General features: G+C 49.8%; 2 protein-coding genes across 6 annotated transcripts in view; both read left to right on the top strand.

The window, feature by feature from the left end:
- The window catches only part of RAB11FIP5 (RAB11 family interacting protein 5), a 43,420-nt gene extending 40,948 nt beyond the window's left edge, over positions 1–2,472 (top strand). For all 3 annotated transcript variants that reach the window (XM_070379806.1, XM_070379807.1, XM_005901332.2), the window contains one exon: positions 297–2,472. In XM_070379806.1, the coding sequence (XP_070235907.1) occupies positions 297–500 (204 nt within the window). In that variant the 3' untranslated portion in view covers positions 501–2,472. The remainder of the gene's footprint in view (positions 1–296) is intronic.
- A 1,888-nt stretch (positions 2,473–4,360) lies between these two features.
- Positions 4,361–16,321, top strand: part of SFXN5 (sideroflexin 5) — a 130,357-nt gene continuing 118,396 nt past the window's right edge. For all 3 annotated transcript variants that reach the window (XM_070379804.1, XM_005901331.3, XM_070379805.1), the window contains exons 1-2: positions 4,361–4,516; positions 15,608–15,676. In XM_070379804.1, coding sequence (XP_070235905.1) covers positions 4,415–4,516; positions 15,608–15,676 — 171 coding nt within the window. In that variant the 5' untranslated portion in view covers positions 4,361–4,414. The remainder of the gene's footprint in view (positions 4,517–15,607; positions 15,677–16,321) is intronic.

Genomic DNA, 16,321 nt, shown 5'->3' with positions numbered 1-16,321 from the left:
AGGTCGAGCAGGCTGCCAGGGGTTTCCGACCAGATGTGTGGTACTCGGAAGAGATGCCAGGTGTCTCGAGGTTTGGGGGCGGGGGAGGTATGCCAGGCAGGCTGGAGCAAGAAGCAGGCCTGGCCCCTGGTGAGCCAGGTCTGCCCAGTTGGGCAGAGCCTTGAAGCCAGTTAGGCTGTCCCTGGCGCTGGGGACAGAGGCAGCTCCTAGGGCCAGGGTTGGGAAACTGGGCTGTGGGTGGGTGGGGTGGGCCGGCCTGAGGCTGTTCTGCCCACACTCCCTCCGTCTGGCCTCAGGACTCGGGTGTGCTGGACCAGTCGGCCAAATACTACCACCTGACCCACGACGAGCTCATCGGCCTGCTTCTGCAGCGGGAGCGGGAGCTGAGCCAGCGGGACGAGCATGTGCAGGAGCTGGAGAGCTACATCGACCGGCTGCTGGTGCGGATCATGGAGAGCTCGCCCACGCTGCTGCAGATCCCCCCCGCTCCTCCCAAGTAGCCCCCTTCAGCCCCATCCCGGAGGGTTGGCGCAGACCTGCTATCCCACAGGGCTACTCCCTCTCTCCTGCTGAACTAAGCCCCAGCCTGTTCCCCCTGTCTCCTCCCTCAGCCGGGGCTGCTGGAAAGCGGGCCGTGGGGACTCCCACTGGCACCGTCAAGTACTGTGGACAACCTGTGTGTCTTTGGGAGCTCTGGGTCTTTCCCACCTGCCTGTTTTCATACCCCTTAGCTATGGGGGCTCCAGGGAATTGGAACAAAGAATTTAGCCCTCAAGATGAAACCAGGGTGAGCTCCAATTTGATGTGGTACCTGGGACATACTTTATTACCCCCATTTCTTCCACAGCTAAACCCTTGTCCTCTACACCTCCCTCCAGCCTATGGAGGGCTCCTAGTATTATTGGGGCTGTGGCAGGGACCAAGCTGCCCAGATATCTGTGAGTTGTGGGCAACCAGGGTACCTACTCTTCAGCCTCACATCCATTCCCCCGGGAGCGGGAGCCTCGTGGTCTAGCCTTTCTCTGCCATGTCCGAGTCTGCTTGTTTCATGATCGAGTGCAGCGTGGATGGAGGGAGAAGACGGAGGCCACTCCCCACCCTCCTCTTCTGACTTTTGCATCGAGTGAGTGTCATGTGTGAATGTGTGGAGAGCTGAGGCCAGAGTTGGGAGAGCGCCTCCTCACTCACCTCCGGCCTTTGGGTTGCTTATGTTTGGGGATCAAGCCTCCAGCTCTGTTCTCGTTGCCTGTCTAGATACCAAAACCCTGCTACTGCAGGGTTTGAACTTTTGGAAACCAATTAAAATGTGCCTTTTGTGGGTGGGGTCAAAAGCCTCTGGATGTAGACCTCTCCCCCTAATTGGTGTTCCCCTTTCCTCCTGTTGAGCACATGGGGTTGGATCTCTTGGGAGCCTGGGAGTGGGAAAGGAGGGTAGGGCAGTGCTGCTGCATGCTCTGCCCCTTCCCGTAGAATTAATTCCAGCTAAGGGTCTGGCCAAGCTGCTGCTGCTCCCTCAGCCTCCCTGCCATCTCCACCTCCCCAGTTGAGGAGGGTCTTAGGATAAAAACCACATTCTGGAAGTGGGAGGTCCCACCCTGCCTATACTTAGGAAGAAGCCTTTCTTGCCCTCCCATTCATCCACTAGCTGCTGACTAGCCTGTCCCTTCTGCCCCATGTCCTTGCCTGGCTTTGCTGCAGTGCACTTTGAAACAAAGTGTCTACCCTTTGACACCGCCTCTGGTTTGCTTGCAGAAAACTTAACAGGCTTCCCCATGGCATCTGCAGGGAAATCTTTGGTGGCTGGGGGCACTCTGCCTTAGCAAACCCTGTGGGGTGAGGAGGTGCTGAAGGGGGGATACTTCTGGCCCGCTGAAAACGTGAGAGCTCCTCTGTGGCCACCTCTTCTTCGTGAGACGGCTTGTGGGGTCACTTGGAAAGCCACGGGAAGGGATGTGCTGTCTGGTGATGTCTTCCTTCTGCCAGGATGAAGCCCCACACACAGGGGAAAGCCCTTGTCATGTCATCTACCTTAAGAATCACTCAGCAAAGCTGAAGAGTGTCCATGGGTGCTCAAGACTTCAGTCATGTTTTGGGGGGGTCACGAGGGTGTCACTTCAGGAGGAGGGGGATTACTCCTCTACTCGATGTTCCTCTGGGCACTATTCAGTCCCAGTCCTGACCCTGGTCTTCTGCTCACCCTTGGTTGTGGGCTTCTAAAATGCCCAGGGCAGAGGTCTCTTTAAAAGAGTTTTGGGTTGAAGCCCAGGGTTCTTGTGGCTGTTTCTGCTCCTGGCCACCACTTGGAGAAGTGCTGCAGGTGAGGTGGGCAGGGAGCAAGAGCTGCAGGTGAGGTGGGCAGGAGCAGGCACAGTACTGCTTTGCTGTTTGTCTTCCTAGTTGTAACGCCTGTTTATAAAGAGCTTGTTCTTCATGTTTTGAGCACTTTATGATGAATAAAAAATTAACATACTGTAGGTGGCTCTGTTGTGTTACTGTTGATAGGCATATGAAGGAGGCTTCTTCAGGAAGAAAGCAGCTTTTAATCAAGATGATGGGGTTCTCGGATGATACTGTCCCTGCCCTGACCTCAGGGGCAGCAGCACAGTGTTGCCTAGTGGGCTGGGCTGTCTTTTCTCATTCCCAGGTTGCCCATACTTGTTGAGTACTGTGGGAAATAACAGAGGGATTTCAAGACTCGATTCCTACTCTCAAGCCACTTAGTCTAGTAGGGAAGGATGAGATACAGATCCAAGATACAAATGGTTCTTCATGGCCAGCTAGACTCTCCACAGCTAGGCAAAGTCTGTTTCTTATGGTTTAATATGAATGAGGAACTGACTGCTACAGATAATGCAGTGTCCAGAAGGCATGAGCCAACCCTGCACTTCACCATAAGCCTGAGGAGACTCAAAGTTGGTCAGTGGGGAGGGAAGTTCCTAAGGTCAAAACCAAACATTTCTGCTGCCCTCTTGGGCAAAACAGGCAGCTCTCCCTCTGTCCTTCCCATAGTCCTCCCCCTAGCCTGGCTCACTGACCAGATAATTCAGCTGGGAATCTGCTAGTCTATTCTGCATGAGTGTGTTTATTATCCCTGCTGGCGCCTTGCTCTACAGTTGGTGGTACTCTTGCTTAAGGGAAAGTCCTTGTACCTGATGGTTATTAAGCATTTCTGAAACTCCCCTTCCCCATCCCAGTTCTCTTCCTGCCCTGGAATTGCACCCAGAACAGATCTTCTGTTGGCCAGAGGAAGAGAAGGCTGCCAGGGCTCTTAAGCCCCTGCTGTTTTAACTCTTACAGCAATAGGATATTTGAGTCTCTGCTTGAGCCCTCTCAGCACTGAGGACTTAGCAATGAATCCCAAAGTCACAACTCCTGTCCTGTGGACCCCACAGAAGAAAAGGCAGATACTCAAAACCATGCTGCTGCTGCAGTCATGTCCAACTCTGTGCGACCCCATAGATGGCAGGCTCCCCCACCAGGCTCCCCCGTCCCTGGGGTTCTCCAGGCAAGAACACTGGAGTGGGTTGCCATTTCCTTCCCCAACGCATGAAAGTGAAAAGTGAAAGTGAAGTCACTTAGTCGTGTCTGACTCTTAGCGACCCCGTGGACTGAAGCCCACCAGGCTCCTCCATCCATGGAATTTTCCAGGCAAGAGCACTGAAGTGGGGTGCCATTGCCTTCGACTCAAAACCATAAATAATTATAAATGCAACGGCTGCGAAAGGAAAGTGCTGGCTGATAGGAACATGTAAGATTTTGCCCAAGCAGGGCGAGGATCGGGAAACGCAATATTCAGGCTGAAGCCAGAGAGAGCCTGCGTTAGGCCAAGGCCAAAAGTTAATATCTTCTGGGTCAATGGCGACGAGCGCCCAGAATGCTCCAGGAGCTGAATCAGGGTGACTGGAGAGCAAGAGCCAAGGGACAGTGTGGTGACAGAAGGACCTGCATGAAGATTCTGCAGTGCGATTCTTCGTAAAAAAGCTTTCCAAGATTTCCCTACTACGTCTGGAGTCCTTGCCCATCTGGTCCAAGGGTCGGGCCCATATCAGTAGTGTCCTTCTGGGCTGCAGCTCCAGGGGCGACGCCCACTGGTTGAACTCAAAATTCTAGGGGCAGTACCAGCGAGGGGTCGCCCGACTGACCCCTACTGAGATCTTAAGAGACGTACACGCGCCCTCTTCTCGGACTGCCGACGCCTGCAAAATTAGCGGCAGGAACCCAGACCCAGTCTGAGTCATAGGAACTCTCCGCAGTCTAGGGTTGTCAAGCTCCGAGACAAGAAAAACTACACTCCCCACAACCCTTTGCGCCTTCGGCTTGCTGCGGTAGCTTATGGCCAATCGGGACAGGCAGCTGTGGCGGGGGCCGAGGAGGGACATTTTAAAAGGGCCGGAGATTGCAGGCGTCAGTGGCCATGGCGGATACAGCGACTACAGCATCGGCGGCGGCGGCTAGTGCCGCTAATGCCTCGACCGATGCACCGCCTTTCCAGCTGGGCAAACCCCGCTTCCAGCAGGTGAGGACCGGGCTGTGGCTTGAGGGTCGGTGGGTGGCACAGGGAGGGCGAGCAAACTCCTCTCCAAAAGCCTCTTTAGCCCTAGGCTCTCCGACCCGCGGCCACCAGGGAGCCTGCAGCTACTGCCTGGTGGACCTCGGCCACAGTCACCTTTTTCCCATTGGTCAGTGGGGTGGGCGAGGGCTGATGTATTGGCTCCCTATTGGCCATCGGCGCCGTCATTCCCCAGCCGCCCGCGCCCTCCAGCCCTTCCTGCCAGAGGCGCTCTGTGATTGGACACTGCCCGCCGCGGCCGGGGATCCTAGCCCCGGGATCCAAGCTGCTTCTTCAGGGTCGCTTGGGCAGTGCAGCCGCCCACTCCAAGCGGAAAGTTCGAATCCGGCCCTGGGTGAAAAGTTGGCGTGGTCGAGACGCCTTCTAACTTTTTCCCCGGTTGGTGACCCACATTCTTTCCGAGCTGCTCCCCTCCCAGCTCTCCACCCCAAGCAAGGTCCGCAGTGGGGATGGGTTAGGACCGCCTGCCGAGGGGTGCCTGGCGACCCCTGCCCCCTCCGCTGATGCAGCCAGTCGGCCGGCAGGTGCCCTGTCGGGGATGGAGTGAGGACGTGCGGGGAGAGCCGGGGGTGCAGAGGAAACGCTGTGTCATCCCCGGAGCTCGGAGGGTCCGCGTCCCCGGGAGCTTACCCCAGCCCCCTAACCCGCTGCGATCTCCACGAAGCGCTCGTCTCTGTCCGACCCTATATGGCTCTTCGGAGCACGGTGACAGTCGTCCTTTTCCTTCGGACCCTCCTCTCCTCACGACAGGGCGTCTCTTCCTCTCCCTCGGCCCAGGAGAGAGAGTCCGCAGTTCAGACTTATTGCCCGGGCAGGAGCCTGGGAGGGACCTTTCCTACACCGCATACCCGGGTCCCTGCTGGACTTTGTTAAGAAAAGGGGCAAAGAGACTTGGCTAAAGTGAATCAGGCTTGCCTGGGGTTGGGGGGCGGGGGGAACGCCACGGAGGTGGATGGAAAGAAGTTTGCAGGAAGAAAGAAAGTTGTACCAAGATCGGTGCGGTGGTTGATTGGTTGGTTATTATCATGTTGGTGGGAGAGGGACTGGTTCCAGCAAAGCGGTGCACTGAGATTTGCTAATTAAGGAGCTGCGCTTTTGAGCCTTCTGAGAAAATATCCTCACTGTTTTAAAACAAGACTTTAATTCCTTTGAAAAATAAACCATCTCAGCATGCAAGTATCTAAGGGGAGACTGATGTCACCCTGCCAGTGCAAGGTGCCACCCGAATGGCCTGTTGGGGTGCCTGTGCCTGGACTTGAGTGACCCTTCATTAGCTGACCACTTCCCCACTCCCCAACCCCACATTCTACTAGTCCTTCAAGACTCAGGCCCACCTCCTTTTAAACACTTCCTCCCTTCTTTCCCTTATCCCCTGATGGGACCCCTTCCTGCCCAGCTCTTTGACTACCCCGAGTGGGATCCTCATAAGTCAGCCTTTACTGCAGTCTGCCCTGTGGTCCTCTAATATCCCTACTCCTCTGTGTGATTACTGGTCCTCCTCAACACTGGTGAACACACTCTGAGAGGAGGGGCTGCTCTTGTAGTTCCCCCTGTCTTCATGATACCCTGAGCTGGGGCTCAGCACATAGTAATGTGCTCAATTAATTTATGGGTTCATTTTTTTTTCCAGCAACTGTCCTGGGACAGTCACACACAGATATTTGAGAACCTCCTAGTGGCTCCGAATGACGGAGCCCATTGCTGTTATCCCTGCTGGAGACGTAAACGCATACTTGAGGCTAGTTTGTCGAGGCAGCCGTTGCTGGTACCTCTTTTTGGCACCACTCCCGAGGGCAGCAGGTGTTTGCTCTATTTGCTTTTGCAGCAGCTCTCCTCCAGCCCTGTGTAAAGCACAGTGCATGTGATATTCGTTCATGTTAAGGAACCTGCCTTTCCTCCAGTTCTGCCCCTCTCACACGACTCCCTGGTTGTGCAAGCAGCCCAAACTGCCATCAAGTTGACTCCAAGAGACCCAGAGAGCCCTGTGACTTCCTCTCCTTCACCCTCTAAATACAAACAGGATTTTCATCTCATATAGCTCTCAGATCCACTTGTCTCCACTGCTGGAATCCTAGACTGAGCTGCCATTCACTGATCTCTTGAGCCACTGCAGAAGCTTCCTACCAGGTCTCCCTGCTTGCACTCTGGCCCTCTTCCAATCCCTTCCTCTTCACATGGCAGAGTTCCAACAGTGCAGGTCTGATCAGGCGATGCTGCACCCTCCCTCAACACGTATGTTCTTAAACGCCTTCCAGTGGCTTTCCCTGCTTCTGAGGTAAAGACCTCTATTTTGAAGACCCCAAAGGCCTGCATGGCCCACCTCTGCTGCCCTCCAGTCAAACCCCCATCCATTCCCTGGAATCCTGCTTCCAACCACACTGGTTGTGTTCAGCACGTTGAACCCTGAATGGTTCATAATCCAGGGTTCAGTCCCAGAGCCCACACCAGGGACACTGCTCTTAATCCACTAACCAATAACACCATTTTCTGCAAGACTGCACAGAGTCTTTCCTTACTCCCTGGAGTCCCCCAGAACCCTTCTTGCTTTCATTCCTCAAGGATCTCTCTCTGTAGGGGGCAGGGGAAGGAGGAGCTCTGAGCCGTGTCAGAGGGTGGAGAAAGCTTGCTTCAATGGGCTTTGGTCTGTGAACATCTTTCTCCCCATAAGATGATGATGCTAGCCAAGCATTGTTCTAACCTTTTCATGTATTGACCAATTTAATTTTCATGACAACCATGGGAGACAGGTTGAGACAATTACCCTATATATTCTAGGTGAGAAAACTGGCACACAAAGAAACAGATTCAGTAGGCAGTCTGGCTCCAGAGTCTGCGGTTTTCTGTTTATTGTCAACTTTTTTATTAGGGAAATTTTCAAACATACAAAATTGAGGACAATTGTCAGTGAACTCCTGTGTACCCATCACCCAACTTCAGCAATTACCAGTGTTAGGCCAGCTTCGTTTCTATGCCTCCCACCCTCAATCAGGGAATTATTTTAATGCGAAGCCCATTATTCACTCTACCTGCTATAGGTAACTCTAAAACAGAAAGACTGTTTAAGTTAGCTTTTCTAAATACACTTTTTACCATTGGAAATCATTTCATGTGTGCAGAATTTGAGTAGCAGGATTCCTGAATAAGCCTCACCTCGTTTCCCCTAAAGTCATCTTCTCTGATTACCGTGGCACATTTGTCGGAATAAGAAACCAGCATTACTATTAACTATACTCCAGACTGTTGGATTTTACTATTTTTTACACTAATGTTATTCTTCTGTTCTAGGATCCCACATCGCATTTAGTTGTCATGTCTCCTCAGTCTGCCCTCTGTTTTATGACAGTTTTTCAGACTTACCTTCTATTTAATGACCTTGACTATTAATGACCAGTTTTGAGAAGTACTGGTCAAGTATTTTTTAGAAGGTCCCTCAGTTGGGGTTTGTCTAGTGTTTTTCTCATGGTTAGACAGTTATGGGTTTTACGGAGAGAATATCACAGAGGTGAAGTGCCTTCTTTTTCATATGATATCAGGGGATTTTTAAATTAGTTTTAACATAACCACTATACCATTAACACACCTAAAATAATTATTTCTTAATATCATCAAACCAGTCCGTTTGGACTGCAGTAACAAAATACTGTAGATTGGGTAGCTTGTAAACAACAGAAATTTATTTTTTACAGTTCTCAAAGCTGGAAGTCCAAGATCAAGGCACCGGCAGATTCATTGTCTGATGAGAGCTAACTTTCTTGTTCATAGATAGCGTCTTCTAGCTGAAACCCATGGCAGAAGGGAGGAGGGATCTTTCTGGGGTTTCTTTTATAAGGACATTAATACTTCCCCAAAGAAACCACTTCTTAAAACAATCACCTTGAGGTGGGAGGTGGGTGTTAGGATTTCAACGCTGACTTTGGGAGTATGGGGACAGGCGTTCAGTCCATTGCACTGTTCACATTTCCCTTACTGTGTTTTAAAAACAATTGCTTTGTTTCGATCAGAACCCACAGAGCGCACACATTATATTTGACTGATACGTTAATCTATTGGTTCATCCCTCTTTCTTTCTATTGGGTTGGCCAAAATGTTTGTTCAAGTTTTGCAAGCAAACCTTTTGGCCAACCCAGTATTTGTTGAAGAAACTGGGTTGTTTGTCCTGTACAATTTTCCTGTTCTGAACGTGGCTGAAGGCTTCTCTGTGGTATTAGTTAAGATGCTCCTCTGCCCCCTGTTGTTCCTGTAAACTTCAAGTCCATGCTCTTACCCATGGCCACATGTTACCTGGTGAAATGGCCAGAGTGCATGGGGGAGCTCTGTGTTCTGACTGCTCCCTTTGCTTCTTTTCTACTCATTTCCTTTCCTGAACCCACTCTTTTCTTCCTTTAGGGCTGACACCATTTTTGGCAAGTTGAGGCCCCAGGACAGGAAAAAAACATACATGATTCTTTCCATTTGTGATTTAATCTATCCAGAAATGTTTGCTTTATTATGATTATTTTTAAACTTCCTTGTTCCTTCAGAATCTCACTTATCTGCGAAGATGCCTGGGGGTATAGGTATGCTGTGTGTGCTGGGCCCCGAATCCACCGAGGCCTATGAGAACAGAGCAGGTGGCTTGTTGAGGGCTGCCTCTGGGGTCCGGGCAGCTTGTGGGCCCAGAAATGCACTCTTCACTTCAGGGTGGAGAGGTTTGTGTGGGCTGAGAGTCAGGAGGCAATGGGGCAGTTTCTCATATAGTTTACTGAAGTAAGTTCTGAAGTGAAAGTGCCTTGCAGGTGGTTATGTTTTAAATCATGTGCGTCCTATAGGCTAGAGAGCAACTGTGTCGCAGGGCTGGTCCTAGGGCTTCTTTGTGCCTTGGAGACGGTCAGCACCTTCGAGTCCAGTGGTTCTCACCCCTGCTGCACAGTAATCACCTGGTCGGGTTTTTAAACAGACTCTCATGCCCCGAGCCCACCCCAGGCCACTAGAATTCGAATCCCTGGGTGTACAGCCTGGATTTTAGAAAACCCAGGGGATTCCGTCCTCCGAGTGAGGACCACTGAGCTGGTCCAGCCTATCTGCTGTTGGGCTACAGCTTCAGTGAGTGCCTCATCAGTGAGTTCCTCATCCAGATGAGTTCCTCATCCAGATGAGCAGTCTGGATGAGAAGTGCAGTTGTGTAGAGGTCTGGATACAAGCCCGCTGTCAGTCTCTTCTCAGGCCTTTGCCCTGGGCTGCTGCTCGAGGCAGCTCTCTGGCTCTGCTCTCCTGGGCCGGGTCTGGGAGTTAGGAAGCAGCAGGCTGCGAGCCCCTGCTGAGAAGTAGCTGACTCACCTTTCATGTGAGAGGAATGGGAAGGAATTACTTTACTCACTCTTCCGTTGAAGAAAAAGGGAAGGAAAAAAAAAATCCACTGATTATCTGATGGGGTAAAAAGTGAATTTTGGAGGGCAAAAAAAAAAAAAAGACCATGTTACTAAACTGTTGAGAAAATAAAGACTGAGGAGGTTGCCATGTTATGCATCAGGCTGGGAAGACAGACACATGATGGCAGCTACAAAGAGTACTTCTCTCCAGGCCTACACAGCTCTGAGGGGCCCCAGCCGCCTCCTTCACTGAGTAGCCATTCTTTTGTACTCACTGAGAAATCACATTCTCCAAGGTTATGGATTGCCAGGAACTTCGCTGCTTAAATGGAGAAGAAAATGGCAACCCACTCCAGTACTCTTGTCTGCAGAATTCCACGGGCAGAGGAGCCTCTCAGGCTACAGTCTAAAATCCAGGCTGTACAGTCCATGGGATTACAAAGAGCTGGACACAACTGAGTGACTGTCACTCACTCACGTGCTGTTTATATCAGTAGGATCAATATTGAGGAAAACAAACACAAAAACGCAGCCTGTAAGAACTGTGAGTTGAGTTTATTTGCAATGGCACCCCACTCCAGCACTCTTGCCTGGAAAATCCCATGGACAGAGGAGCCTGGTAGGCTGCAGTCCATGGGGTCGCTAAGAGTCGGATACGACTGAGCGACTTCACTTTCACTTTTCACTTTCATGCATTGGAGAAGGAAATGGCAACCCACTCCAGTGTTCTTGCCTGGAGAATCCCAGGGACGAGGGAGCCTGGTGGGCTGCCGTCTCTGGGGTCACACAGAGTCGGACACGACTGAAGTGACTTAGCAGCAGCAGCAGCAGTAGCAGTGTCTATTGAGGACTATAGTCTGGGAGGCAGCCGCTCAGAGAGCTATGAAGAGGTAAGAGGGGAGAGGTCAGCATGTGTGTGATTTTGGCAAAAGGGTTACGTGTAATCAAGCACACATCTCAGAAGGTTGCTGCTATATGTGAGGAACAGATATCTTAATTAATGGGTTTAGTGCTTTTCTAAGAATGGGAAGATGTAAGAATCCAGGTTCATAAAAAGTGTCTCCTGAAATACTTAACTCTCTGAAGGGCTGTTCTACCAGTCTTCCTAGAGCACAGAGTGCTCTGCCTTAGACTCCTTTCAGGGTGTGTTGAAAGTCAGTGACTGCAATGGCTAATGGCTCAATCCTTCTATTAATAGAACCAGGTATTGATGACCTCCTCTACTTGGCAAGAGGATTGAAACATCCTGCTTTTGATTGGTGGGTCTTTGACTCAGAGAATCAATACAAGGGCAGGGCTTCAAATAAGGAGTTTCTGGACATCCCATGCCATAGTTAACTGAATTTTATAGTTTTTAAGAAACAAAACCCTCTGTTTACTTCTCAGTCCAGATCTATGTAGGCCTCTTCCCCACAGCCCTGCTTTGCCTTGAGCCTGTTAATGTACCGTTTCATTTAAATTTTGCTCTACCTTTCTGCAGGATTCTGCACTAACTCAGTTTTTCCTCCCTTGTTTGACAAAATGCCTTATGGTTCCTCTGCTTTGTGGTGTCCATCGTTGCCGTGAGTCAGGAAGCCTAACTTTCCCCCTGGTGGGTCAAGAGGAGGTTCTTTGGCTGATTGGGTTAGGACATTGTCATGTGTGCACATAAAGGGAATCTCAGACCTTTATGTGTAAGTGTTTATTGAAAAGTTACATCTGGAAGGCTCTTAAGTGTCCCAAGTGTACATGACCAACCCAGAACTGTTATCTTCCTCTCCACTGAATCAATACGCTTCTTGCTTTCCTCATCCTGGTTAGTAAGCATAGTGTCTGACTAGAAATCTGGGCATTACTATGACTATATTATTCCTCGTTCCCCCAACCAGTCAACTTTGCTCTATGCTCAGGACTAGCACAGCCTTGGGCACACAATAGGTCTCCAGTAGCTTTCTGGTGAATGACTGAATAAACTGCAGGAGCCAGGTGCAGCTTCTGACCTGAACCTGCATGCCTTTGCGCTCCTGCTGATACCCTTCTCTCCTCGGTAAATTCATCCATCCGCCCATCCCAGCTCTTCTGGGAAGCTTCCTGACTCACTAGGGAGAAATAACCTGTGTCCCCAGTGCCCGTTATGATGCCTCACTTAGTTTTATAGTTATCTCTTTACTTGTTTGTCTCTCTTGATGGTCTCAGCTCCTTGTGGGCTTGTTCACTGTGGTCTTCCATCAGCTAGTCCCGTAGGGGTTGGTAGGCATCTATGGAGCGAAATGCTTTACTTAGGACTCTCTCCCAGTGGCAGTGGTGGAGAGTGATACAGCAGGGTCAGCAGGCCGGGACAGAATGAAAACGGTGATGGGCCACAGGGCAAGTCAGAGGCTGGATGTTTTCCTGGATCATCTGCAAGAAGCACTTCCCTTAGGCCGTTCTCCTCCGGGCCCTCCCCTCTGCTGATCCTCTTCCCTCCCTGGGATGCTAACTGCTAATACTCTTATCCCTTTCACATCCTACCCTCCGTTCAAGGTCCAGCCCAGCTGCATCACTCCAGGAAGCCTCCAGGGCACTGGCTGCTCAGCAGCCCACTCGTTCGTGTTGGGGCTGATGTATTTATGGAACACCTGACTAGGAGCCAAGGCACATACAGAAAGAACATCCAATAGCCCGCAGCCTTCAGCAGTTTATAATCAAGTAATATATCAGTCTATTTTAATTTAAATACGTATTATAAAAATAGAATATTACTTCTTTATATTATTATACATAATATAATACTGATTTTTTTTTCATTTAAAAAGCAATGTAAAAGATATGGGAATAAAAATATACCATATTCTTATTACCCAGAGGCTATCTCTCTTAACATTTTAATATATTTTCATGTAGCTTTTTAAATAATGTAATTTTGAACTTTTAATTTTGAAGCAGTTTCAGTCTTACAGAAAAGTTGCAAGAAGAATTCAATTCCGTATACCCTTTGCTTAGGTCCACCAGCTTTCAACAGTTGTCACATTTCCTTTATTATGCTCTTTGTCTACAGGTGGCCATAAAGCCAGGCAAGATAGCAAATGCACATGATACTAAGAACATCTTCAATCTGTAAATAGAATAATAGTACCTGCATTTCCAGGTTTTATTGCTGCCCTGTGTATCCACACATCATTTTTTTCTCAACCTTTTGAGAGTAGATTCTATTCAGCTATCCCTTAATACTTCATTGTAACCTTAACAACAAGGACATTCTCTTATATCTCTGTCTTAGTCAGTTTGGGCTGTTATAGTAAAAATAGCATAGATGGGGTGCTTTATAAACAACAGAAGTTAATTTCTCCCAGTACTGAAGTCTGGGAAGTCCAGGACAAAGGCACTGGTAGATACAGTGTCTGGGGAGGGTCTGATTCCTAGTCGTAGACAGCTCACTGTGTTCTTACATGGTGGAACAGGGTGAGGGGTTTCTCTGGCATCTCTATAAGATTGTTAATGCCATTCATGAGGGCTCTGCCCTCATATAATCAGCTCTCAAAGGCCTCACCTCCAAATATCATCACCTAGGCGTTTAGGGTTTTAACACATGAATTTTGAGAGGACACTAATATTCAGTCTGTAGCAATAACCAGAGTGTGGTTATTCAGGAAATTTAGCATGGATACAATCCTTTTATTAATCTGTGATCCTATTCCAGTTTTATCCTTTGTCTCAGCAATCTCCTTGAACGCATTTCCCCCTCTAGTCCAGGATTCATTCAAGAATTACACATTATGTTCAATCGCCTTATCTCTTCAGTTTCCTTTAATGTGGGGCAGTTTTTCAGCCTTTCTTTGTCTTTACCGCATTGGCATATTTGGTGAACAAGGCCATTTATTTTACAGAATGCTCCTCAGTTTGGGTTTGTCTGATGTTTCCACATGGTTAGACTCAGTCCCTTCAGAATACACTGTGAACCCAATTGGAAACTTCTCAGAGACACAGAGTCCGTTTGCATCTTATTGGTCCTTCTGACATGCCCCCGTCATTTTGGGGAGGGGCACTTCGTTCCTTTCTAGCACAACAAAATGTGTCAGTCGCATCGTGTTCGTTCCCTACCTCAGCCCTGGAATCAGCCACTTCTCTAAGTCAGGGGTCCCCAACCTCTGGGATCTAATGCCTGATGCTCTGAGGTGGAGCTGATGTCATAATAATAGAAATAAAGCGCACAAGGTAAGGTGCTTGAATCATCCCGAACCCTTCCCCCCACCCCACCCGCAGTCTGTGGAAACATTTCTTCCACGAGAAACCAGAGGTCTCTGGTACCAAAAAGGTTGGGGTCCGCTGCTCTAAGGAACTCTGGTTTGTTTTAGTGGGTGTCACCCTGTCTCCTTGCTCCCCATTTAATATCCATCTCGCTGTTTATCTCCTACTAAGTTGAAATCATGCTTTTTAGATGCAGTTCACAAATCACAGGCTTTTTGCATGGCATAAACATTGTCCTAAACATGATGGCTGAGCTGTTCCATCCTGTGAATGGATCGTCATTTTCACAATTCACCTTTATAAATAATGCAGCAGTGAGTGTTCTCAGCACACACCTCTGCCTACACTTCTGAACATCTCTGATTGAGCATTGAGTGTAAGTTGGGGGATGGTTTAGGCCTCTGATGTATAAGAAGTTAGAGAAGCGACTGTTTTAGTTAGCAATGGTGTGGAAGCTTGATAGATCTGTGAAAGGCTGGAGCCGGGAGAGGGGTGGAAAGGCTGCTCCAGGCAGAGGGTGCCATGGTGTGTTAGGAGACCTTGTGATGACCCGGGTCTATTTTCGGTCTTTTTTGAGGAGGGGAAGGAGCAGAAATTGGCTGCAGGGTCTGATGTCCTAGTGAGAAGGGAAAATAGTGGGTGTGTTCTGTTTCCTTCCCGGCGTGGAGGCTGGGCTTGGAGAGCTGTGGGGCTCCAGGGAGGATGTGGGAGGGAGCCTGAGGATAGTGAGGCATGAACCCCCAGCGTTTGCAGCTTTCCCCTTTGTCCCCTCGCTGGGTCCCCTCTCTCCTCCCCTGGAGCTTGGCTTTGCCAAACTGGCTCTGTCCTGAGGGCAGAAGGCCCAGCAGCAGCGTTGCTTGGTTTCCTTTCACTGTTCTCTAATGCCCGTGGCCTGTTTAGCACAATGCCCTCCTTTTCCAAGGCCCCTGCTCAGGGATAAGGATGGGGAGCTGGCCCTCTGTCCTGAGGCGTGGGTGAAGGAAGGCCTGAGGGCTGCAAGCTGGGTATCCGCGCTTGAGCTCTACGGTGGGGAGCTTTCCCTGGCAGCAGAGCCTGTGCTGGACTTTGGGGAGAGACCCTCTCTCCTGAAGTCCTAAGCAAAGCACAAAGGCCGTGGTGGGCCGGGCAGACTGGGAGAGGGCTGGGGACCAGACCGCCCCTCTGGCCGTCATGCTTTTTGGTTCTTGGAGCTGCTGAAAGGCTCGGAGTTGATCTCAGGGCATTGGGAGAAGAGGGAGGAAAATGGGAGGCACATGGAAGAGACATTGGGTCAGACATGTCTCAATGGTCGTTCTGAGTTGACTTTGGAAAGCCTCAGACCTGGGAGAGCTGCCGTCAGGTCACCAAGAAGCGAGAGGCCTCGGCGTTCATCACCCGTGACTGTGGGACCCTGACAGTAAGGACGAGCTGTGGGTGGGTTCCCCATTGTCTAGAGAAAGGGGTACAGCAACTGATCCACTCTCCTCTCCCGCCCCTTCTCCAGACATCCTTCTTTGGTCGCTTCAGGCACTTCTTGGACATCATCGACCCACGCACACTCTTTGTCACTGAGGTGAGTCATGGCTGTCACTCTCAATGGAGGCCCCTTGGCCTTTATACCTTGTGACTTTGAAGATCCACAGGTCATCATTATCTCATTTCGTCTGGATCTCACAACATCCCTTCAAGGTAGATATGTCATTATTATTATTTCAAACTTCAATAAAACGATTACCAAGTACATGGATTATGTGCTCATTACAAAAATCCAAACGGTTCAGAACAAGAAGGATCCTTCGTGCCCTCTCCCTACTCACTCCCCTCCTCTGATAGGTAAGATTGCGACTCAGGCATACGTTATATTTTATATGTGAACACTCCTGTGAGTTTTGACAGACATATCAAGTGTCCACAATGAAGTGTTCATCATGAAGATGGAGAACATTTCTGTCATCCTACCGTACTCCTCATGACCATTTGTGATCCATCTCCCCAAGCCCCTGCTGAGCCCCCGCAACCGTTTTCTGCTCTTGTTGTTTTGCTGTTTCTGTGACGCCGTATGAGTGAGGTCCTACAGTGCGTAGCCTTGTGTGTCTGCTTCTTTCGCTTGACGTGGTGCTTCTGAGCTTCATCTGTGTCGCATGTGTCAGTACTTCATCCCTTCTTGCTGCTGAGCAGCATTCCATTGAAAGGATGTTCCAGATCTTGTTTCTTCTGT

This window comes from Bos mutus, chromosome 11, assembly GCF_027580195.1.
Source record: "Bos mutus isolate GX-2022 chromosome 11, NWIPB_WYAK_1.1, whole genome shotgun sequence".
Lineage (NCBI taxonomy): Eukaryota > Metazoa > Chordata > Mammalia > Artiodactyla > Bovidae > Bos > Bos mutus.
Note: the sequence above shows the minus strand (reverse complement) of the source record. Positions and strands in the feature narration are given on the sequence as shown.